This window comes from Malania oleifera, chromosome 10, assembly GCF_029873635.1.
Source record: "Malania oleifera isolate guangnan ecotype guangnan chromosome 10, ASM2987363v1, whole genome shotgun sequence".
Classification (NCBI taxonomy): Eukaryota; Viridiplantae; Streptophyta; class Magnoliopsida; order Santalales; family Ximeniaceae; genus Malania; species Malania oleifera.
This window is the reverse complement of record NC_080426.1, coordinates 27,475,936-27,501,803: the sequence shown is the minus strand read 5'-3', so window position 1 is coordinate 27,501,803 and position 25,868 is coordinate 27,475,936. Positions and strand designations below refer to the sequence as shown.

The window sequence follows — 25,868 nt, the reverse complement described above, 5'->3', positions numbered from 1 at the left end:
ACTCAGAATGAATTGATAACAAAATAAGAGCATAAAGGTTAACCTTGAATTTATATCCTAAATACTGTTAATTTATTCAAAATCTATAAGCAAAACCATTTTAGCGATAACCAATTGTTTTTTAAAACACATGGTTTTTCCTATCACATCGCTTGAAGCAAGACCCTGACATTTTTAAATTGCGCTGAGTATAGTTAACATCAAGTGTCCGAGAAGCTATTTTTTTTCATTATTAAAAATAAATAAAAATACCGCAGTAGCCAGAGTTTGAACTATATAACCACCTATACTGGCATTGAATCCTTCATTCTATTCCCTTGACTTATTCCAAATTAAAGATCATCTCACTAACCAAATTTGTTTAGGGTTTTCAGACTTTTACTGCTGGCTACTGACCACTTCACATTTTTTTTTTGGTTTCATTGAATGCATTTTATAGATCCGTTTGGACATCCAGGCTCCATTTTGTTACCTTTCAGGCTCAGAAGATGGCAAATTTTACCCAAATCTAATGCAGGAAATCGATGTCATATATCAAAACTTGACGAGGAGAAATGATCTTCCCATGTCTGAGCGTTGAAATAATTCAGATCTTGGTTTGAACACTGTGGCAAACTTGAGCAAAATCAGTAACTAGATTATATGTAGTTATTAAGCTACTCTCTGCAAATTCAAATCGAAACTTGCATTCCCTACTTTCACGAAACATAAGACCCTATCCCGAAACAACTAATAAGTTTAAGCTCTTAGTTCATTCAGTGGGAGAGGAGAGAAAGAGCTTTCGGCTCTAATAGGACACGCCAAAAAAAAGCCATTTGATTATATGCAGCTTATGAACAAGTTTCAGTTAGGCATTGTCCCTTTTATCTAACTTGTTGTGATATGAACCTTTATTGGTGAAAGAGCTATTTTGCCGCTCGCAACAAAAAAATAAATAGAAACAAAAGGAACAAACATGAAAAGATGCTACGCAAGCCTTTTTCCCTTCTGATAGTCAGCTGAACCATTGTACCCCAAAATAAAATTTCCGATTACAATAACCGAGTGATGACTTCTGCTATTATAGTCATTAACATAGAACCTGTTGAAAGCGGCTACCTGAAAATGAGATGGGTGTCAAAAGCAGGTCAGTCCTAGGTCTCTAGCTAGCGAGCTCAATGCCAATTTCACCACTAACAGGTCTGCTTGAATAGTCTGCACCTCTTAAAACAGCTCCACGGATTGAACAGGCTCCTCATAGCTTAGTTTGTTGCTCCCCCTACGGTTACCTGTAGTTATGAAGTCAAAATATTAGAGTTCTGAAACCCATGGCTTCAAAATTACAGCATTATAATCCAACGAAAAACTGCAGTCAACCATCTGTCCCTGTGACAAAAGGCCACTTCCATCCTTGACATTCTCAGTAGATATTTCATTAAAAAAAAATCTGTTGCTTTCACATGATATCAGACCATACGGTTTATCACAGAAAAAATAGTATGAATCTAAACATCAACAAAGAAGCATTAAATAAAACAATATTTCAGGTCTGATCTATTTTGGATTTCAATTAAGACAGGATGATATGAGGTTCATTCTCATTCTATTAGAAAAAGACTATACGATTTAAAACCATCATAATATTAATCTAAACCATACCAAAATCCTGAATTCATTCACTGATCAGGTGCTGGTTAGAGTTAAAACTGAATGCAGAAATGTTACTTTAAAGTCCTCTGCCGTGCTTTTCCCTCAAAAGCTATATAGACGAACGTCGATTAATATTTCTTTCCTCCATTTATAACAAAAATTATTAAAAAAGAGAAGCATTACAGAGATAAGCAATCCCCGCCCATAGCAAATAATACTTTAAAAAAAAAAAAATCAGAGAACGTGGATTTAACTTATGTACTGGAATTCTGTCACCTAACTTGGTGCTGATCCAGGCAAATCGTAAAAGGAACTCCTGCTTGTTTGCTATGCCAAGAAAGGAATTGGGGGTGTAGAAATAGGTAGGGATAGACCTAAATATTTTGGAAAGGAGATAGTGAATGAAGGATTTTAATATCCTTAAATCCTATCACAAGGAGTGGTCCATGATCGCATAAATTGGTAGAAAACGGATTCATAATAGCCGACCCCCTTAGTGGGACTAATGCTTGGGTTTATGTTGATATTTCCACTCTCATCCATGCAGCTTACCAACAAAATAAAGGAATCCAACTTCTCTGCGCAAGCATGAAAATAGCATGGTTTAACCTGCACCATCATCATAGTTTCCTGCTTCCCAGCTAGATCGACTACGATTTTGCTTAGTGCCCCCTCTTTTAAGGGAAATCAATTCCACATGTTTACCATCATCCTAACCTAGCATATTTTCATAACGCTAGATATGAGCCCCTTACATATAGTTTAGGTTCAAAACTTCAAATAAAGTTAATTCTTTCCATCCTGTAAGGATCTCTACCAAGGTTCCCCCTTAAATTATCTGTAATTGAAAACAAAAGAGATGTCAAGAAAGCAATTTGGTCCCCTAATTTTTGGGCCTTTTTAAGGCAGAAACTGATCTCTAAAAATCCTCGCATGGGAAAGGAGAACACAAGCGCGTGGTGTTTGGGAATTAGCATGTCCTCTCCCACCCACACAGTCTCATCCCTCTCCCCACATAGTCACACACCAGCCACTGCTTTTCCTTCTCCATTCCTCTCCACACCCCCTAAATTTAGCTACTTACAATGAGTCTTCAAATATTTAATGCAAATTTGTTGCGTGCCAAAAATGCCGAAAAAAGACGATTAAATGTGGACCAAGAGTAGTGCCCTTCAAAAAAAGAGATTGTCTCATTACTAGGGGGTGTTCCTTTACAGATCGCCTCATCTGCAATAAGGGTTAAACATTAATTGAGAATAGTTGGGGACCTGATTTTGAATGTCCCTGCAGCCTTCCAAATCAATTAGCCAAAAAAGGACTAGTCATTAGGATGTACTAAATTAAAAGAATGCAGAGAATGGCCCAGTGACATGGAAAGTAAAAATTTTTTGTCTAAGGTACAAGAAGGCTAAAAGAACCCAGATATTAAACAACAAAAGTTATATATATTTAAAATTTTAAAGAAATGAAGTTTGTGAAAATGGAAATAGGGATGGCCACAAATGATTTAGAGAGACATCAACCAATAAAATCTAACAGCGAATGGAATGTTCCCCCCAATTTCCCAGCCCACTGAGCCTATTACCAAGATGACGTGTCAATCACAATTAACCCTAAAAAAGCCTCCATATAAAAATTACAATTGGACCGCAACAATGTAAGTCAAGCGTGTAATCGTAAATGGTTATTGGTCATTTAGCATTATCGCATGTCCTATGTTGTGTTAGTAGATGAGAATACTGAGGTATTGCCGTCATTGTTATGTACTTGCTATGGTATAAATGAAGAGACACTTATCGCGGTGATTAAAGGCTTCCATGTTACCCATCTTCAGCATGGTATTCAGAGCTGATCAGATACCTAAACCTAATTGCCATTGCCACAGACATCATCAAAACCAAAGCCTATACCTAAATCCACCGCATGTCGACCATCATAGGAGAATTCCGCCAAGCCTGCCATAGCCTTAAGCTACGCACAGCCAAAGCCACAGGCAGTGCTCGGAAATGACACAAAACCCCTACCCATTCACAAAACCAACACCATAAGCACCCAAAGACAATGCCACCACTGAAATCCCTCACTTCCCCGATCCTCACCATTACAGGATGAGATCATGTGTACCAGCATGAACCAAACAAATGGCGACTGGTATTCCTGTTGTTTTGGGACCAAGTCTTCTTAATGCAATTTCTGGGAAATGAGTTTAAGTCACCTGCATCATTAACGATGTTATATTATCATGACTTCATTTTCTAATTTCTAGGTGTTCATCAGTGGCACTAGTAGCACAACAACAATGACCATGATGATGTGACATCAATAAAATAATTTTTTGGCATTAATTTAGATTTATCATGGAAAATATTCCAAACTCCTGCTTGTTTGATTCCATTAAGTGCATACCACCTTAAATTTTTTAATCTTACTGACGAAGTAATAAGAGCTGCTATGCTAATTATGGAGTAATAGCAACACAGTTCAACTTCAAAAGCCATTAGGTGTCATTTCTAACAAGACATGTTACTCATAGACCTGGCAAAACGGGTCACCCGTGACCCGCCCGATTAAGACAAGTTTGGGTCTATGAAAATCAACCCGCTTATAAATAGATCAACCCGTGACCCGTCCGTTTATAAATGTGTCAAACCGGGTTCGAATCGGGCCACCCGGCAGGTGACCCATTTATTTACCTACATATACCTAATACCCATTTAAAAGAAACCCTAATCTCTCATCTCTGAAGTCTTACTTACCCACACCCTCTGCCCACTGCAACTCTGCCCTCTGCCCAGGCTCAGCCCAGCACCACAGCATTGCAGATTGCAGCACCAGCACGCCATCATTGTCGCCGTCCCTCTCACTCCGCTGTCTCCATCGCCGCACGCTGTCCCATCCCCATCAGCGCGTGGCGGCCCCCTCCCTCTCACTCTCAGTCTCATTGATTATTTTCAACTACAGCACGTGGTTCTTCTGAGTTCCTATGATGCCAAAATAAATTTCATAATCCAGGTTTCCGCCATGGTCAGTGCCTGTGCAAGAGATGGGTAAGCGAAAATAAAAAACGAAATAAAGCAAGAAAGAAACAGAGAACATTATATTTTGGGGGAAACTGATTATGAGCACAAAGAAAAAGCATGTAGCACTAAAAGATTCTCTGCCAATATGCTCCAATACTTCATACTCATCCATTTTAGACTTTGTTTCATCATTCTTACTCATCTCCGACTCTCCCTCTCTCGGCTCTCTCGTCCGCCAATCTGCATTTTTTTTTTCGCATTTTACGTTTTTTTTAAGATTTAATAAATAAAATGAGTACTTTTCTTTAAAAAATAAATTTAAAAAAATTTAAAAAAAAAAATTTTAACGGGTAACCCATGACCCGCCTGTTTATTAAACGGGCGGGTTAGGGTTTACATGGTTGCGACCTGTTTAAAACCCGACCTGTTTACGACCTGACCTGTTTTCGACCCACCCGGACCTGGCCTGTGAACCCGTTTTGCCACCCCTAGCTACTCATTTTACAAAACCCTTCGCCAAGGCCTAAGTAAGGTACCATAAACTTAACTGTCATCTAACTTCACTGAAATAGCTTTTCACCAAAAACTAGTCAAACCCACAGTTACAGATTTTATACAGTTACAAAAAAAAACTTGTCGGAAACATTTGAACAAGAAGGAAGATTCATATGGAGTTCAAAGCGGAAGAGCAATATGAAAGTTCAAGATGTCATGGTGGGGAATACTTTATTTCAGGTTAGGAACTGGCAGAATGTCTAAATTTTGCATGATGTTCGCTTTAAAGACTGAGATTAAAGGACTGATTTTTCACTTTTGCAGTAGTTTTCTTTGTGGAAGAGACAGAAATTGAGTTGTTTACTAATATATTTGGGGTTTGCAAAAGCGAATGCTCAATGAGCGAGATTTTGGGCTTTGGCACCTCTTTGTGTTTTTGGGTGTCTTTGTTTTGGTGCAATAGAAAAAACAGGGTCTTCAATGGCGTGGATGTGCCCGCTAGCACTTTGAAATGGTTAATATCAATGCCTATGTTTTTGTATGTCACATGAAATATGAATGGACTCTTTTGTTGACCTTTTTGCGAACATATGTACATGAAGAACAGATAAAAGGGTTCTTCAAAAGCATGGATGTGCCCACTAGCATTTTGAAATGGTTAATATCACCTCTGTTTCAGGAGATATGAATGGACTCTTTTGTTGACTTCTTTCCAAACATACATACATGAATAGAGCTATACATTTTTATGCATGAGCTGAGCCTGCACCCCCCACTTCAAAACATTTTAGTAGGCACCTAACAGAGAGAGAAGATTATACTGTGTCTAAAACATAATTAATCAATCAGAAGACATGAAATGGATTTTTCCATCAACATTACAAACCATGTCAGTTGCACCAATAAAAACTTATAACTGCATCATCTATAAGAAGTTGTTTGGATCCTATTGCCCAACTGTCCCTCAAAAGCCTTGAGATTAGTGGTAGTGTGTGTGTGTGTTGTCTAAGGAAAGAATGCGCAAGTTTATATTAAATAAGCCTAAAGAGACAAAGAAAACAAAATAGAATATACTCTCCCAATCTTATATCACTCAAGGCTAGCTTGTACAAGGAATTTTGTAAACTATATGATTTTGAGGTTCAGCATTTACAAACAACTAAATCACTAAAATACTTTGCTTGGGTAACTTCTGCTACAATAATCATTTGACAAGACTTGTCTTCATTTATCCTTTGAAGAGGTGAAGAAGTGATTCTAAGGGTTTAAAATCCCAAGTTAAAATACCCAGAAGGATTTTATCAATTTTCAAGTTTTTCTATCTAAATAAATGGTTCTATATGGGATTTTAAAAACCCGAAGTCTAAGTGAACTCCCATATAAAAATTCCTCTCCAAACATGCTGTCAAATTCAGCCAGAGGAGAAACATGATCAAATTTTCACTCCACAAATCCCAATAAACACAAACAATTTACAACTCAATTAAAATCATCCAAGACATTGCCACAAATCTGCAAACATGGATCAAATCCAAGCTGAAATTTTCCCTTTTGCAGTAACAGATAATTTTATTGATGAAGAAGACCTAAAATAGATAATGCAGAACCATAAGTGCAAATTAAAAAAAGGGGGAAATACGAACAAAAAATGACCACATTTAATATTCTAAGTTCTGACCCTTCAAATTTTTCAAAAATAGTAAAACATGTCCATACAATAAGAACACATTTCGCCGCCTTTTTGAACATCCAAATGTCCCACTACAAAAAGTTTCAGAAATCAGAGCCACAATTGCGCTAAACATAGTCTCCAGCACTTGTCTGACGAAAATTTAGTTGTAGTTCTATATGTCATGTCACCAGGAGACCAGGTAAAATCCATTAGCCAATGGGACACTGACTTGCTGAAGCAAATTGCTAACAAATTAATAAATTATCCACTTTTTTTCCTTTAGAAAATCAATGTGTAACATCGCTTAAATAGCATCAATTCGACCATTAAGCTAGGCTACGTTGAGGTTTCAATGATGAATGGGAGAACATAAATAAAAATAAATGTTAAAGCTATGTTATCAGGCGCCCACCTCCTCATCCGTAGCAGAACCACAAAGCTATTCAAAGAGATCAACATCATAAACAATTCCCCAATCATTTGATTTTCTTGTAGGCCACAAACAAACAGCACAAACCTCAACCCAGTAATATATAACTAGTTGCCATCAGTTCTTGGCAATCAAGCATAGTGTATAAACAAGCCACGGCGATCCACACAACATATGCTTCCATGCCCACCAGGAAATGGATACAACACATGCTAGTATTAGTACCATCAAACACTTTTTAATGCAATCTTAAGTCCACACAGCTTGTGCCTGATGTCATTATTCTAATCAGAGAACCAACCTAGATAATTATTTACATGAAATATGAGAGCATAGGAAAAACCAAGATTTCAACTTAAACTAATTGAATGCTGGTGTCCAGGCCTCAACTCTTGAGTCAAAGTCACCACTCCACTTTCTGACCTCCACTCCAGTTGTGTAGCCTAGGACTGACAGCCTCCAATGGACCAAAGAGAGGGGGTGGAGAGGTGTTTTTTTTTTTTTTGGGGGGGGGGGGGGAGAGAGAGAGAGAGAACAGAATTGATATCAACCTCAAGTCTTCAACTTGGAGACATGTTCAACTGTAACCATTGTACGACTGAAACATGTCAAACTCCAACAATTAAAGGAGCCAATCCCCTTTAAACTTGGAGTTTTGTAAGTGACCGCTTCACTGGTTCCACCCTTCATGCCTATATTGATCAGTTCGAAGATGCAATATTACTCAATTTTTTATCAAGTTTGCAAATCCTAACTTTTCCATCTTCAAGCTTCAACTGCTTCAAAGACATTAGAAGCTATTTGAGGCTTTTTCTCCCATATTCAAAGCCCCCTATCCAACTTATATTTTCCTGAATTCTGATTCTACAGAATTCCTCCAAATTTTTTATTTTTTCTCTACATGTGCAATATTAGGTTTGAGATCCCATTGCTTTTCCTTGCATTTTGTCGTTTAGCTCTGTTTGTCATTTTTAGAACCATGTCTTCCAAAAATGTCAATCCTAACCATAGAAGCTAGAAGAGGAAAAGGTTATGTATATAGATAAAAAAGAGGCTGTGTGCGCGCCCTGTTTTTTACCTATTAGTCAGCATTGGAACTCTACATGCCAAGCTTTCAGAATTAATTAAACCACTAAATTTTTTAAGCATGTCATGCAAAAACATTTCGAATCTTTTGGTTAAGAAGACAGGTGCATTCCCTACTCTTTTCCTAATATTTCCCCATTAATTGCATGATTTTCGTAATGAAATGTACATTTCATACTAAATATACATATACATATCATCATAGGAATAAAGTACATGAAGATTAAATCAATGAACAATGTATATTTACCAAATAGTCAAAAATATTTAGAAATGAGGGAGATTCAAACCTTTTAACCAGAATCATGTTTGATGGTGCTGCTCTTATCGCTGGTTAGTGCACCTTAACTGTCAACTGTAGTAGCCCCTGCATTTTGCTGACCCACATAAACATTTTTTCCTCCTCCTGGGGATAATATTACCCTCGAGATCACATTTTTCAGATTGCGGAATCCCATAATCATATGTCAACTCTCTCATAGGAGGAATGTGCTTGATTGCGAAAAATGCAATATGGAGAAATGATTCATTATTGTGTTCATATATAAGTGGTTGCCAAAATACGTTAGCAGAGCAACTATGATTCATAAATCGAGCAACATTTCCAACATTTTTTGCACTTATTATTAGGGGGAATGGGATCTTGTAGTTCTCATTGGAGGCACCAGAGCTCTCCTCATCTAATAACCCAGGCTCATAATTCCACTTGAATATATTTTCATAAACACGGGTTGTATCAAAAATGTATTCATCATTTTCACCTTCATCTCGTTCCAGTTTTACTTTGGCTTTATCTATGACTTCACCAGCATATTCACAAATGAAAGTACCAGCCCGAATAGGATCCCATGACCGCAATCCCCAACCCCTATCCTTCGTTTTAAATACTTCCAAGCGAACTTTCAGACCTGTTTGAGAAACTCGGTTCTTGCAATTAGGAAAGCATGGGCAAGTAGGACCACACTCATATACCATTGGCTTCCGGCTCACTAGAATCCCATTGGAGGTGTATGGGTAATCACCCCCATTCTTCCGAATGCAAGAGCAATTGAGATCACCTGGGAGACACGCATTATGACAGTTGCAGCCATAAGAAGGTTGTGTTAAGCTGAATGATTTTGAGTATTTAAGAGTAGGAAAATAGGTGAAATAAGCAGGCCCTCTCTCATCATCAACATCATTTACAAGCGACACCGGTATACTTTCAGCCCCAGAAGTAAGATCAGGGAGGATAAGTCCAGCCCTAGATGCAAATCCTTCCTTCCATTTCTGAATTGTTTTCCAAATGGCAAAAGCACCGGGCTGCCCAGGTTTCCTCACTAATTTATACTTGAAAATATTACAACCTGATTTCCCTTTCTCCATCCAAGAATCATGGATTGTATAAAGCCCATCATAGACATAGACCCTTGCAGAGGGACTAACTGCATCTTTCATGCCCCGAATAACTCTTACATCATTTTCCCTTCGCAAGCTTCTCTCTAGAGCAAGATTACCCCTTTCAAGTTTCTGATCTGCTGCTTGCCTATCTTTCCTGTTAAAGTTCCCACCCTGGCCACTGTAAATCAAAACATCCCTATCCTCTGCTTCGTCATCATATCCTCCTGAAGAAACGATGCTTACAGCGAAAGGATCTTCTTCCAGATCCCCCTTGATAACCATGTAATCAATCCCAGCCATAGACTGTGCATGTAATCCCACCAAACACAACTCCATCCGGAAAAAGAAAATGTCTCCAATCTCCACTCCAGGAACATCACCAATTCTCTTCCTCATGTTTGTCCTTACCCCTTTGCTCATCAAGATATTTCCAGCTTTTAAATCCATGCGCCTGATACCCCCACTCGGTGCTTCCTTAGCATCATCAAGTTGGCAAAGCCGTCTCCGAAGGGCGTCAAATGTCATGAGTATATAACCAACTAATTCACTGTCACCTTCATCTCTCTGCAATGAGTTTATAGCACAAAGATAATTATTACCAGACCCCTTGTCACCATCAGCTGAAAAGGCTACATCCTGGCCTCTCTTTGTCTTTTTGTGCAACGCATAGGAACCACGCAGATGAGGAGCTGCCCGCTTCTGGCTATCAAAAAACCCATCTTCATTCATTGTCTGCCCAGTAGACTTCTCCAGATTCACACCTTGATTTGGAGATGGCATACCCATCTCTCTAGAGGCTTCCATTGATGACCCTGCATCACCATTAGAAGCCCACCTACGATGGGGCGGCGCCACAGTATCTGGAGCTCTGAAAGATCGAATGGGAGTTGGCATTGGACCAGGCGGAGTTTGCATGGGATTGGTATGCGGAAAACCTCCCTCTTGGTTTGTAGTTCTCATTGGTGGTGTTTGTTGCTGAGGTTCAGGCGAGGGTTGAGGTCCCTGCGGCATGCTGAATGGGTAAAATGGACTGAACCCAGGAGGGAAAGGGCCACAAGGTGGCGCACAGATGAAGGGAGGCGCTTGTGTAGATGAGGGGAACACAGGGACCAAACTACGCAAGGGCCTCACATCCAAAATTCTAGACTTATCAAAAGCAGTTGCAGGAGGAACATAGCTCGGACCTGAGCCTCCTTCCATTAAAATAAACCCTCTGAACCAAAACCAAACAACCAAAGTCTTCCCTACCCAAATTTCACCTTTTCCCCTCTGACCAACTCAGGGAACAAAAAGGAAAAAAAAAATAACCTTCGCGTCTCATAAAAGTATTGTTCCTAAACTATATAATTTACAACATCATTTCACCATACATACAGACTTTAAAGGCTAAAAGTATTCATAACAACAGAGGAGGCTAGTGAGTTTACAACAAACTGCCCAAGGGGGCAAGCCTGCGCATGGACCCAGACGATCCAACAAGAAAACAGCCTCCCTACAACACCAAAGTGAAAAACAGGTTAAAATGTCTGCAGAAAACAAACAAAAAATTCATCTACAGGGGTATCACCGCGAAACATGAAATTAACACAGAAATGAGCAACTAAAAGCCGAAAAAACATCAAAAAAAACAAAAACAAAAAAAAAAAAAAGAGAACCTGGAAGCCGCGAGAAATCATGAGATCCGACGACTTCTCACACGAAACGGTTGAAAATGTTTCCAAAAACTAAAACATAAAGCGTTTCCTTTGCTTTTCAAAAAATTAAAACATTGTGAGGGTCCTGAAGGATTGGAATCCCTACGGAGGGGAGTAGGGTTTTAGGGTTTGAGAGGGAGAAGAAAGCAAAAACCAGAAAGGCAAGAGGAGGTAAAGGAGGAACATATTCTGAGAAGGCAGCGTCGATGCGCGTGCACTCCGCGCACAGTCCGGCCTGTCTAATCTTCGTAACTCATTTTAACTCTCATCCCATTTCTCAAGCACTCCCCACGTTTTCTCCTAATAATAATTAATCAAATTTAATTAAATTAATTGATTAATTAAAAATGTAAATCACAGAGGTAATTGCTTGCTGACTCCCTTTATACTAAACGACAGAGATTTGAAATTTTTAAGATTGTCACGGGCGCTACCGGGAATGGTTTCAATGTTGTCCGAATTTTCATTTTGTAAATAGTACGAAAAAACTATTTTAGTTAATTTTAATTTTAATTTTAATTTTTAATAACTTTAAAACAAATTAGTTGAGTTCAATTGATTACCATTTACAAGTGGAATTCCAACATGGGAGTTTGACCTAAACTTATTATGCTTAAAATTTTTATTTTTCGTTTGAAGAAATAATTGTCGGAAAATAAATAGGAGATATATAACATTTTAATTCAATTAAGAGAGTAATTATAGGAATTTTTCAGTGAGTTAAAAACTAAATTGATATTAAGGAGAAAGAAAGTATGAGTAATTATAAGAGTATTTTAAGAAGTTAAAGAAATCATATTAAGAAATTTCCATTATAGTATTAGCGATTGAAAATCATATAATATTTATAAATTTAATTACTTTTCTAAAATATTATGCAGCTAAGCAACTTTATCTAACTTTAGTATGAGTTTTAACGATGCAGGTTTCATTTTATTTAAATGGATTTATTTAATGATTACTAGTCTCACGCACACGACGCGCATGCTCAATGACTTTATAAAGTTTTTTATTTAAAAGATGATTTTCATGAGTTTCAAAATCTGAATTTTACAAATAAAAATTTGTCATTATACATTATTTTCGTGTAGTTTTACTAAATTATATAATTATTTGCATTTCAAATCTTATTCACGAATTTAATTTTTAAACATTTTATTTAAATTTTTAAATTTTGTATTCCATTTTTAAAATAAAAAATGAAATTATAATAATTAAATCTAAAGGATGTCAAAGAAAAAAGGAGACAGCTTAAATATTTTAATTCAGTCTTTTTAATATTTTATTAAAATTTAAACAATTTTATTCAAATTTTGAAAAGTATAAAATGTGATTTTAATTTACATTAGTAAGATTGTATGTAGTTTCAATGGGGAAAAATAAATGGTGTAATGATATTTTTGTTTTAGTATTTTATATATGCTTTGAAATTAGTATTTAAGATATATTTTTATTCTCCATTTATTGTAATATGTTTTGTTTTATTTATCCAAATTAACAAAGGTGCATTGTATATAATGAATCCCCCATTATGAATATATAAAAGATACAAAATATATGTTTTTTTCCTAATGAATAAATTAATTTTATTCTTCATTAAATTGAGATTTAAATAATGAATTTATTGCACCAAACGGCACCTGCATTACAAAATTAAACATTGACACCTACAAGAATTTGATCTTGAAATGCAGAAAAGATGGATTCCCAAAATTTAAACAACAAAAAATTATATAAAATTCAAAGAATTCGACATTGAAATGCAACGAAGGTTGGATCTTGGATTTTAGTTGACCACGATGTTTGACAACAGAGAAAATGAAACTTGGTCAATTGGCCATGATAGTCAACGAGGGAGAGATAAGGATTTCGATTGACAATGAGTTTCGACAAGGCAAAAAAATGAAACACAATTAGTCGGTAAAGATGCAATATGTTCACTAGGAAATATTTGGAAATATGTGTACATGCTAAAACTCAAAGAGATCAATTGTACATACATTACTCAACAATCATCATCCAAATTTATGTTCTTACAGGCTGATCAATGTATTCATTCTGTAATAATATAGAGGATACAATTTTAAAGATCTACCCAAAAACTTAATTAGATGTGATAATCATATTAGACAAAGGCCTAATAATCATAAGTACGAACTTGCATACTCTCTTCATCAATCATCACTGATCTATGTATGTCAACCTTCCAAAATAAATGGAAATGATGATCATGTCTCAAATGCAGTGTTAGTTTTAAATCATCATCAATCATTATATTTTATCTACGTTGATACAAGTTCAAAATTTTAAAATTAAAACTCTATATGTATTGCGAAACATAAAGTTATAAGTTTTTTAAATTTACTATAATAGATAGTGTAGAGACCGGAAAATTATAATAATTAAATGATGGAGAAAAAGGAAAATTTTAAAAAGGACAAAAACAGGGTTCGTCAACGAACTACCTTATGGTGTTTGTGGACGAGTTTCAGTATTCATCGACGAAGAGATACCAAGAGAGGGTAAATCAGACCCCTTAGTTCGTCGACGAACTTTTCACCTTCCCCTTCTTCGGTTCGTCAACGAGTACACGTGGCTCATCAATGAAGCCACGTGGTAGCAGTCTGTATATATATGCAAAAATCAAGTTTCAGCGAGAATTCTTTTCCCTTTTTCTTTTCTCTCACTAGATTTCGATCCCTCTGCCTTCTCTCTAGATTTTCGGCTCCGTCTCTCCCCTATTCGACGATCAGAAGTTACCACAATGATCCTGGAGAGATTCTCTACAACTTAACCTGAGCAGAATTTTGGTTTAAGAAAGTTGGGCACCATCCCAAAATTAGGGTAAGTGGGCTATTTAACGTTTATTTGGTTAGTAGGCTTTTCGGAGCCCAGATTTTGTATTAAATATTGATATACTAGTGTTTGGGGTGATTAAACTAGGGTATTGTGAATTCAGGGTTTGGTGCATATACCGCAGGCAAGCTAAGGATTTTTAGTGGGTGTCCTCAAGAACTCAGATAAATGATAGATGGTTTATAATTTAGGAAAATGTGAGTATGAAAATTATTCTAAGAATTCAGTTAATTAATAGGAAAATATGTATGTGTATAATTTCAGGATTATGGAATTATGAACGCCATGGGCATGAGTTAGAATCAGTAAGTGAGTTCAGTTAGCCAAGTAAAGGAAATATGCAATGTCAGTTAAATTAAGAATATTTATTAGTGAAGCATATGTATTCTGATATATGTATTTTAGATGGTTACAAATATTAAATTATATGATTTTCAAGATTATTATTCAAACCATAAATTATATTTAATATCAGAAAATATAGATTTCAAAATATGGGATATTTATTTATTCTAGTTGTGTGGCATGAGTTAATATTAGACCAGTACAACAATTATACACCTTTCAGATTATCATGATTTATAGTATACGTACAGAAACATATATTTTACAGCATTTTCAGGATACCATGATATACAGGCTTCAGAACCATAACATTTAGATTATACAATACATTCAAATATTATAGATTATTCAGATTATATAGCATATTTAGATAAAATATTGCAATGTTATGGTTATTTAAGTTACACCAGAATCATGGTAAAATGATAAGATATATATATATATATATATATTATATATATATATATATAATATTGTTATATAGTATCAAATCCCTGATGAATTAGTTCATTTCAGATTCAGTTAGCAGAGTACGATACTATAGCTATTTCAGATCAGAGAGCAACCACATATCTCAAATAGTGTGTGGATTTCCGTCAACCGCGCCTTGGAGGGATTGGAGGCTCTCCAGAAATCTGGGTTGAGAAGGTCAGTTTGACATGGGAGATGTCAGTTATCGTGCCTTTTGAGGGATTGTAGAGTGGTCAGTCTAATGAATGATAAAGTTTTAATTGACTTATCCTGGTAGGGCAACCAGTGTTAAGTTCCACCTACAGGCTACATAACTCTATCATGAGGGGTTAAATCATGACATATAGTTTTCCAAGGAAGTTTCACAATTTTATATATATATATATATATATATATATATATATATATATATATAGATTTATAGAAATCAGCAGACTTACCTATAGATTATAAAAGTATGATTAAATAGTAAGTTCAGAAACAACTGTATTTTAAACCACATAAGTGTGAGTTACACAGTATTATATTTTACCCATTATCTTAGTTCAATTATTTGTTATTTTATAGTTCATGTAAACTCAGATTTCACACACTGGTAATATCATTTTTCTTCTTAGTGAAAGTTGTCTTATCCCAATAATTTAACATTTTTCAGGTGATCCAGTTAGACGAGCAGTTCAGGCTCGGAGATAGAGAGGTCATATATACTGCCCTATCTATAGGGTAAGTGTTTTCAAGGAGATATATTTTTGAATAGCATTCAGGGGTTTTTGGTAGTTGTTACTGGGAAGTCGTGTAGTTGTGTATTTATGTTTTGGAGATAATACTAAATTTTGGTATTATAATAATAGTTGTATAGTTTTATGTTTTCCGCTGCATAAGTGTTTCCTAGTAGTTATTACAGGAGAATCAGCGTAAATGATTATCAGTATATATATATTTTAGAAAAAAATGGTATGATTTTTGAGGTCGTTACAGATAGTACGTTAATATTGTTTTTCTGTATTTTTATGATAATACTATCAATTAATTATTACTAATTGATATATTTATTAAATATGTAGCTCATATTGATGCACGGGGAAAACATGGTGAGGAAAAACAAGGAAGTTGAGTTGTAGGAAGTTTAGCCTCAGGAAGAAATCGTCGACGGTTTAGCCTCGAGAAGAAACCATTGACGTTTTGTCTGAAACTGCTAATGGTTTTCAATATGTTAGTTATATTAGTTAGCTATTAATTATCAGTATGTTAGTTATGTTGGTTAGCTATTAATTATGTTAGTTAGTTATCAATATATGTGTATAAATAGAGATCTGATTCATGTAAAGATATACAAGAAATACAATACAAGTTTTTGATCATTTTCTTGTCCAAGATTATGTTTTTATCTATATTTTCTTGCAATACATTTTCTTTCTTTTATTCTGATATAGTGTGAGAGCAATCTTCTCGTTTTTTGCTTGAGAAATTTTCCAACCCTTATTTTCTTCATCATGGAGAGGCTTGATTTGATCTTGGTTTCTTAACCTTTGAATGGTGAGAACTACTGTACGTGGAGCAGATCAATGTTGACAACTCTCAATGTCAAGAACAAGATGAGTTTCATGGATGGCTCGTTTTCTCAACTTGAAAATCAGTCTAACTCATTGTACATTCTATGGTTTCTATGCAACAACATGGTCCTTTCATGGATCTTGAATTATCTCACATGGGAAATTGTTGCCAGTGTTATCAGCACTTCGATTGCTGAAGAAGTTTGGAAGAATCTGAAGATCATATTTGCACAAGGTAATGGTCCCATAATATATATGCCACACAATTTAAATGTTTATACCATAATATAATAAATTATCAAGGAAAATATATTTTTTAGAAAACAACGTTCTGATCATCTTCATAATTTTTATTTAATTCACAATATACACTTTTCCGGAAAATTGAAAATGTTTACTCTACTAATTTGGTTTTTCCCAATTACATGCATAATAACCAAAAATCATCGTTTTCATATGCCTAAATAATTCAGAAAAATCATATATAGTATTTTGGTATCTAAACTCTCAATTTAATCGGTTCAATTTTGAAAATAATTGAAATAATCTATTTCCCTTACCTTATCCCAGGAGTGGTGCTTACGACGCCCAAATCACGAAATCTCTCAGATTAAAATATTGTTGGTCGAAATTGGAATCTAAAGATATTTTCCATTCTTCAATCAGCGTAAGTTTCGTCGAAAAAATTGAGGAGAGAGAGAGAGAGAGAGAGAGTTGTGTGGGGGTCTCAATAGGTTACTTTCCTGATTCTTCAAGATAGTAACTTTTATATTATATTATTTAATTATTAATTATTAATTAATTAATTAATTAATAATTTAATTTTTTAAAATTTTTTAATTTTTTAATTTTTTTTAAGAATCACTACACAGAATGTCTATTCTTAGGAATAGATTAATTTTAGTAGATTAGTTACAATGAATTATACAAGAAATTATGTCATTATTATGAAACAAATAAAAATATGAAATATTTTATGAACTCATAATAAGGGATGAACAAAAAATGATTGTCCTCAAATTTCATCATGAAAATATATATTCCTTTCTTATTACATACTGAATGAAATAATTAAGTATATAGAAGGAATAACTATTCTCTTGATTTTCAAAATTTAAATCATGTTTTATCTTATTCCAAGAATAATCATTCTGTCTAACCAAACAAACCGTTAAGGTTTCAATTTAAATATTTAGAAAGAAAGTAGAACTTGAGAATGAATTATTATTATTATTTTTTAAGAAAACATTATTGGTGCTTCAAAAAATACCGGTGAAGTTTTATGATTATATTTCATAAAGCATATAATTATTTTATCTCTTAATTTTTTTACAATAAAATAATAATTTATACTCTTTTTCTCGTTTTTTCTTTTCACTGTAAAGTGAAAATTAAAGAATAAAATTGCTATTTAATACATGAAAAAAATAAATGTAAAAAGAGCCAATAACACTTTTTGGAGTGCTGATAGTGCCTCCCTTTTTCTCTATGTGTGCGTGTATTCCATATTCAAGGGCAAATGACATCTCTTTTAAGGGATATTTTGTTCTATTTCTACATTTTATTATTATTTTATTTCTTTATAGTAAAGGATTGATTCTAAAGTTTGCTGATTTTTAATTTCTGATATAAGTTTTCAACTAAAAAGATGCTATATAAATTTATACGAGACCACATGCCTAAGTAATGTAAATCTTTTTCGGACTACCCCTATTATGTTATTTCTCACAAGTAACAACTTTGGAATGCTAAAATTTAAAAAATTATTTTATAGCTACAAAACAACTTGACCTTTTTGTTTTTTTTAATAAAAAAGTTGTAAATGTTTATACTTTATAAATCCTTCAAAAAAATTTATTATTTTATCACTTATTAATTTTTCTTTCATTTTATTTTTTTATTTTTGAAAAAAAACTTAAGCATTGAATGATAAAAAAATTTTAAAATTTTTTATTATTTTTTTTTCAATTTTTTTTAAGCAACTTGATCTTCCTAAAATTATTTTAGCTTTTGTTCTTAATCCTTTATTCGCATTTCCCAAAAATAGATTTCCCTGGAGTAGGAAGTTCAGAAGATAAACACATCTTAAAAAACTATATATAAAATTTGATGCTTCCATACTTTCAGCCCAGAGTATGAACAGGATGGCCAATCGCCAATCAATCATACAGAACAGAAGATAAATAAATAAGCCAGTACAAAGATCTAACACAGGACAAAAACATATCACAACTAGAACTTCCAATAATTTCAGATTCTTCGCACATAACTTTCCTCAAAAAAAGGAAAAAAATTATAATTTCCCACTTCTCACAATAAAATTTTCAATTTTTATTCTACATTAACAGCAAAAACAACGCGAACAGTGTGCAGTCCATCAGACCATGTAATTGATCCAAAATTATAACCCTTTGGAGCTTCCTTTCCATAGAAGGAGGCTTTGAAAGATGCCTTTGTCAAACCCTCCTTGAAAACAATCTTCTTGGGAAGAACTTGAACTACAAACCCCACTGGAGCATGAGTTGTGGCAGTGTAGGTGGTATTTGCAGATCCCACATTTGTCACAGTTCTTTTGACCATTTTAGCACCTCCATGCCGATTGAGCTTCCCAATGGAGATTGATGGGTAGTTGATGTTAGAGACAAGTTCATCGTAGGAGGCTTTTGGGCAGTTGAAGTTTGTGTTCGACAAGGATCGTATATTTTTCTGGGAGTAGCCACAATAGCAAAGGAAGAGCAAATAATCTGTTGTTGTGGTTTCAAATACCAAACCTGGATTCAGAGCTCGGACTGGGTCTATTTCCCCAACACCGATCTCATGTGGATTCGTAATCTTGCCAAAGCTGTTTGTCAAGGATTTCCCCATGTTATTTGATATTGAAGCTGCAGATCAGCGAAGAGTATAAATTAAACTTGGCATTATTATAGCAAAATCAAGAGAGTTGCTTGGACCATGGAAATGGTTACATGCACTTCATAAAAATAGGTTGAAGGATTTTCTACTAGCTTTAATACAAACAATGAAAGGTTTTATGAATATGTCACAAATGCTTCATGTATTCATTAATGGTACTCAAAAAGGTTTTCTTGTTAAAAGTTCAATTATGTTTACAAAATGAAGAAGCACTGACAATGTATGGTAAAGCCCCCCAAAAAATAGAAAAGGTAGCCAAAGTATCTTCAAAGTTTTTAGAACACGGAGCCATAGAAAACTGATAACAAATGTTGAAAAATGGATTAGAAAACTTGGAAGTTTGGAACTAATTAGGAGCCATTTGGTATCATTTCTGCTTTCATTTTTTTGTTGAAATACGGTGAAAAACAGGTGAGCATGATGTATTTCCTCATGTTAATGTTTTTCTAATTTTGCTGTTAGTTTTCATGTGTTATGGAACATTTTAATATTCAGAATACGTTTCTGTCAATTAAATCATTTTATACACAATTTTGGATTAAAATTAAAACAAAATGATCATGTGGATTTAAAATATAATTAAAATAAAAAAATATCTCTAAAATTCTTAAATATTGAAAAAAGTGAAATTCATTTAAAAAAATAATTTTACCATTTTTCAATTGTCATGTGTAATATGATTGTTCTAGGAGCACTAAAGAGTGAGTAAAACTATAATAATTAAGTAAAATAATTATGATTAACTTCAAAGTTTTTTAATAACATTTTCTAATTTGTATTCTTTTGTATTTTCATTATCTAATAATATTTTTAATTATTATTTGATTCAAGGAGTTAAAGAACATGCCTTCAACTAAGTTTTTAATTTGCTAGTTTTCAGTTTTTACTTTTTTCTTTTGTTTTTCATTCTTGTAATTTTTTGTCAGTCATACCAAACAGACCCTAAAAGTTCTTGGTTCAGTTTTTCCTCCTCTTACCTATTCCTACATAAATTGAACCATGAGCTCTGATACTTTTTAACTTGTTAAGATAGGATGGTTATGTAGAAAGGTAGTATCACAAACAACCAAGAATGTAGTTAGTAACCACTTCAATAAAATTATTCATGAATAATTTTCTTGAACTGGACAAACAGTAGTCATGTTAATAATAATCATGTCACCCAACAAATTCTATTTATTTTAGTAGTTTTTTTGAGGATTGGATAACTGTTATACTTGTGATTCACAAGTCAAGGTAGTGATTCCAACGTTAGGGATTGCTTTTGGTAGTGCTTCCCTATCTAGTTGTTTAGGGCAGGAGCTCTTGTCAAAGGTGCCACACATTAGTCTATGGGAATAAAATTAACGGTAACCAGTGGACAAAATCAACATTATGGTAATATTTGCTGATGGAATATGTTCCTGAAGTTCAGGAAAACTGATCATCAACAGATGAATCCTTATTTTTCTTTAAGTCGGAGTCTTGCAGTGCTTATGTTGTCTTCAATCATTTGAAATGATGCCAAGCATGCAATCTGTTGTATGCAGACCTATATAGTTTACTAGATTGGCACTACTTAGATCATTTCATAGAGCCACTTCATATTCCCTCCCCCCCCCCCCCCCCCCCCCTTTTTTTTTTTATAAAGGCCATTTTAATGGCCATTAAAAATTATTATAAGTGCAATAAGAGGCATAATACTCAGCATGTTCACAGCTTTCAAATGGGCTAAGTGAAGACATTATAACTCTTCAAATATACCTGTAGTCATAAGCGCTGATTTAATCATGGAAGAACTCCATTGGCGGTGCACTGATTTGATGAATGCAGCAGCTCCAGTTACGTGAGGGCAAGCCATTGACGTTCCCGATTTTATGCCAAATCTTGATGGTTTTTCCCCTTTTGGAACGCTGCCTGCCTCACTTTGTGGAATCATTGCTGCTAAAATGGCGACTCCTGGAGCCATTATATCAGGCTAAGTGACAAAACACTGTTAGAACATACTCTGGACAGAATGTTAACAAACATGTGATTATAAAATGCATTAACTTACATACATAGATACTTTCTGATATGAGATAATTTACAAAGACAATGAATAATGAGAATATGGGAAGGACCTTAAGAATATTTTCTGTAAGCCCTCCAGGACCTCTGGATGAGAAATATGCAACAACTGGTGCTGGTCTGACCCTCGGCACATCAACTGTCTTGAGGATTGTAGCAGTTGGGTTCCTGTGGTGAAGCATATAAAAGAGATGATTGCGCCATAACTGTCAGATATATTCAAGAAAATCTTAATTCATTTTTTTTAAAACTTGTGCACTTATTTTGAGCCATTAGATGCAGCTACTTACCTCTTTCTTACATATAACAAATCAAACTAGAAACTTATCATATGAGGAAGTCGATATCGATATTTTGGACCCATGCTAAAAGTAAAAAAATACATCATTCTTACTTCCTAGAGCCAGAAAGAGACAGGTTTTATACCCTATAATAAACTGGATTGAACCCTGTGTTGATAGACTAAGTAGGCCTCAATTCATGGCATGTCTCCTTATTCTCGAATAATATTTGCCCATTTATTTTAATGTCAAGCACCTTACAAGGGTCATTTGGTTGTAGAAGAAAAATGTATCCCTTGCTCAAGCAACAGTACATTTAGCTTTGTTGCGTAGAGCGAGTTCATAATATTATATTAATGATCACCATTGGGAATCAGGTGACAGCAATATTATGTGGCTCACTATTGGGAATCATGTGAAAGCAATATAGATAAAACAAAAAAGCAAGTAAAATGACACGGAAAAACTTCTAATTAACTTTAAAGAATTGCTAATATCGATTGATCAATAATGTTCCTTACTTGGTTGAGTTAATGTAGTTGAGAATTTCATGCCCTGCAGTATCCCCAACCTCTGCAAAGGGAAAAACGCCTGAATCAAACGGCCAACCTATTTTGTCCTCATTGATTAGAATCAGTCCCTTGGCTTTAGCATCTTCTACAACTAATTTCTTGATTTGCCTCGAAACACTTGGGATGCTGTCAACACAAACTACTATCTTGCCCGCTACCTTTTTTGAATCTAGCGCTCCAGGATAGCAGTTCCTGAATTAAAGCATCATCATCCTCATCATAATCATGTTGAGCTTGAGATATCATTTACAAAATTAACGATAATATCAGATTAAAAGATAATGTGCTTAATTACCTTGCATCCGAAACAGCGGCGAATGTACCAGCAACATCCTCTCCGAATGCAAGGGGATATCTCTCGGACCGAGTGAGGTTAGAGAAATTGATTGCAGAACCCTATTGTAATACATTTTTATCAAAGTAAATAGAAATTCAAAAACCCTAAATTTCACGTTGTAGTCTTCAATCTTACATGAAAAGCTTTCCCATTTCCAAGAATCACAAGAGAATGAAAATCCCGATCGATATTAGAAGCCGCAACAGTAAAAGTCCATGGAGCGGAGTTGACAACGGTGTAAGGATCGGGTCCGTCGTTGCCGCCGGAGCACACAACCATGACGCCCATCTGTTCGGCGTGGAATGCTCCGATTGCAATTGGATCACTCAAGAAACCCATCTGGAAAATAGCGCTCATCCCAATGGAAATGGAGATTATGTCAACCCCATCGTTAATTGCATCATCAATGGCCTTGAGGATGGTGGAACCAGAGCAACCTTCGACCGAGCACGCCTTGTAGGTCGCGATCCGAGCAGAGGTGAGGCCGCCGCGGGCGGTGCCTCGCGCGAGCCCATAGTAGCTGGCGTTGAGGACGGCGCCGCCGGCGATGGACGTTGTGTGAGTGCCGTGGCCGACGGAGTCCCTCGGCGATCCACTGGCATTGCGTCTGGAATTGGACAAATCCGACGTCGTGTTGAAGCCGTGGCGCTTGATTTTTGGAAGGTCGTAGTATCTTGCGCCTATCAATTTCCTGCAGTATGGGGCGTTAATTTTGTAATTATAATTTAGACCCCACAAAATTTATTAATTACCGAAGCGCTCGTAATTTTTAACTTTAATTTGGGATAATTTCACTTTTACCTCTGCTGTTTTGTTATTTTCAATTTATGTTTTATAATTTTAATTAGGAAAAACTGCATTTTTATACGCTCTTATATTCAGATTAATGTCTAGATTCCAAACATAGTTGGAGGCTAAAAAAAGAAGAAAATTAAAATTTATATATTTTAATTATTATTTATCTATATAAGATATTATTAATAATATTTTTTAAAAAAATATTATGATTAATAATTTTGAAAGAAAAAAATAAATATGTTTTTATTTTTCTTCACAAAAAAATTTAAGCAATGATTGAAAAATTTATGATTTATTATAAATAAATAATTTCAACTAATCATGAAATTTTAGATCACTTTATGCGAAAATTTATTTTGATAATATTCCTATACTAATTAAAAAAATTAGCATAAAAAACAATTTTTTGTATAAATTAATTTAAGCAATTGTTAGTAAAAGAGTAAATCAAACAATTACCTATTGCAATTGAACTTCTTAAAATCAGGCCCCTCCATGCAAACTCCTTTCCATCTCAAAGGAATTTTTCCAATACCTTTGTCATTGAAACTTGGCGATTCAGGCCATATTCCTATAGTAACACAATTTAGGAGGTTGAAAATCACTATTATTTATATATATATATATATATATATATATATTTTTTTTTTTAAATTTTAAATAATTTTTATTGTAAACTTTCAAAAAATAAATCAAGAATAAAAGAGGAGAACCAGTGTCAATGACTCCAATAATGACATCGCTTGATCCATGTTGATAATGGAAGTCACGAGATGGAGAAGCAGATTCTGCTAGGTGCAAGAAATCCCACGACCGTGTGGTATGGAATTGAAGCATCAAATCTGGAAACACTGATACAATCTCACTGCGCCCTGTATTTATTCACTGATTCAGTTTCATCATCTCTAAATGCATAATAAATAATTTTAAAACCTCATAAGAAGATTGTGATATTTTAAAATCCAAGAGAGGTGTGTGTCTTTTTAAAGTTACTTTAAGGGGTGAGTATATTTTATTCCAGGGTAAGAATAATTTACCAGATAATACAGAAGCTTCTCTCTCAGTGAGCATGGCAGAAAATCCTCTAAAAGCATGATTATAAGAGTGGATTAAAGATATTCTCTCACTCTCCTGCCTGCATATTAATTTAATTAATTAATTGAACACAAATTAAATTTTTACATTTTAATATTTAAGGGATAGAGCAATTTTCTTGATCAATCAAATGAGTAAAATATTAATTATTGAATAAAATAAAATAAAATTTTATATATATATATAAAAGACAATTAAATTAGTTAATTAATTAAATAAAACCTTGGAATAATGGAGGATAATAATTGCAAATGAGACAGCTCTGCAGCAGCTGCATGACTGGCTGCTCCTTCTCCATTAGCAATATTGGCAGTACTAGAGGAACTCCCCATGTATACCACATAAGGCTGCAAATTAAACCCGTCAAATAAAATAAACAGTCAGAACAATCAAACAGAAGGAAGAAGACAAACATGCACATGCATATATATATATATATATATATATATATGATTTGTTGGCACCTGAAGGATTTCATGATGATTTGTTGCAGCTGTAGCTGTACCTGCAGCAGCTTCTGCTGCTGGTGCAAAGAGGAGAAGGTAATAGTAATAAGGAAAAAGGAAGAATAAAACAAGTAGGGATGAGGAAGCCATGAATGACAGAGAGAGAGAGATGCAGTGTTGATCGATCGATATGGATGATCAAATTAATACTCTAGCTGATGAGAGAGAGAGAGAGAGAGAGAGGTACTTTGCTTTAAACCCAAGGAAACTGGACTATGAAAGTTAAGAAAAGGGACACTTTAATGTGATGAATCTCAGGGCCCAAGGGGATACGTGGCCGCTCCATGAATTGTATGCGGCCACTTGGCCATCTCCCATTCTTTCTCTATCCATGTCTAGCTTGCATTAATATTTATGCTATAATTTTTTTTTATTAATTATACTAGACAAGTTATTTCCGAGAAATTATATAAGGGATCTGTCTCTTTAGGTGTTCGTGTGTCAATTTTTTTAAATATTACACATGTTAAAAATAAATTTTATATTTATTAATATTGAAGGTACAAAGAGTAAGATAATATTTGTCACATATTTAACATCTAAAAAGTAAATATACTGATAATATGAAGGGACAAATCTTTTCCTCTACTAGACACAAATGAATATGATTAGTTAATTATCAGACCATGATGGTTGATTAAGCTGAGTTATAATTCTCTTATCTTTGAAAGTTGGGATTTAACAAC

General features: G+C 34.5%; 2 protein-coding genes across 4 annotated transcripts; both read right to left on the bottom strand.

Annotated features, from left to right (window-relative positions):
* Positions 1 to 4,252: 4,252 nt before the first annotated feature.
* Positions 4,253 to 11,678, bottom strand: LOC131166057 (histone-lysine N-methyltransferase, H3 lysine-9 specific SUVH1-like). 3 transcript variants are annotated; one of them, XR_009139724.1, is made up of 3 exons: positions 11,368 to 11,678; positions 8,623 to 11,204; positions 4,253 to 4,661 (listed from the first exon to the last, which is right to left on the bottom strand). XR_009139724.1 is itself a non-coding variant. In XM_058124291.1 (2 exons), exon 2 carries the CDS (start codon positions 10,910 to 10,912, stop codon positions 8,684 to 8,686), a length of 2,229 nt encoding a protein of 742 aa, XP_057980274.1. In that variant the 5' UTR covers positions 10,913 to 11,204; positions 11,368 to 11,663; the 3' UTR covers positions 8,506 to 8,683. The 3 variants fall into 3 exon arrangements, 1 of the variants encoding a protein (XP_057980274.1); XR_009139725.1 differs by having other exon boundaries at positions 4,254 to 4,610; positions 11,368 to 11,663; XM_058124291.1 differs by lacking the exon at positions 4,253 to 4,661 and having other exon boundaries at positions 8,506 to 11,204; positions 11,368 to 11,663.
* A 7,177-nt stretch (positions 11,679 to 18,855) lies between these two features.
* On the bottom strand, positions 18,856 to 25,359 carry LOC131166441 (CO(2)-response secreted protease-like). The gene is made up of 11 exons (XM_058125006.1): positions 25,141 to 25,359; positions 24,899 to 25,023; positions 24,619 to 24,716; positions 24,295 to 24,453; positions 24,041 to 24,152; positions 22,919 to 23,474; positions 22,742 to 22,842; positions 22,396 to 22,638; positions 21,647 to 21,761; positions 21,288 to 21,501; positions 18,856 to 19,513 (listed from the first exon to the last, which is right to left on the bottom strand). The coding sequence occupies exons 1-11, from the start codon at positions 25,270 to 25,272 to the stop codon at positions 18,963 to 18,965; spliced, it is 2,406 nt and encodes an 801-aa protein (XP_057980989.1). The 5' UTR covers positions 25,273 to 25,359; the 3' UTR covers positions 18,856 to 18,962.
* Positions 25,360 to 25,868: the final 509 nt, after the last annotated feature.

What these genes read in the sequence shown, in the direction of transcription:
- LOC131166057 (XM_058124291.1), bottom strand. Translation starts at nt 10,912, where the DNA reads ATGGAAGGAGGCTCAGGTCCGAGCTATGTTCCTCCTGCAACTGCTTTT.
- LOC131166441 (XM_058125006.1), bottom strand. Translation starts at nt 25,272, where the DNA reads ATGGCTTCCTCATCCCTACTTGTTTTATTCTTCCTTTTTCCTTATTAC. An exon ending in TTACAGAAAATATTCTTAAG is followed by an intron (nt 21,502 to 21,646) that starts GTCCTTCCCATA and finishes TTTGTCACTTAG; the next exon opens with CCTGATATAATGGCTCCAGG. An exon ending in ATCAGCGCTTATGACTACAG is followed by an intron (nt 19,514 to 21,287) that starts GTATATTTGAAG and finishes GCTGATCTGCAG; the next exon opens with CTTCAATATCAAATAACATG.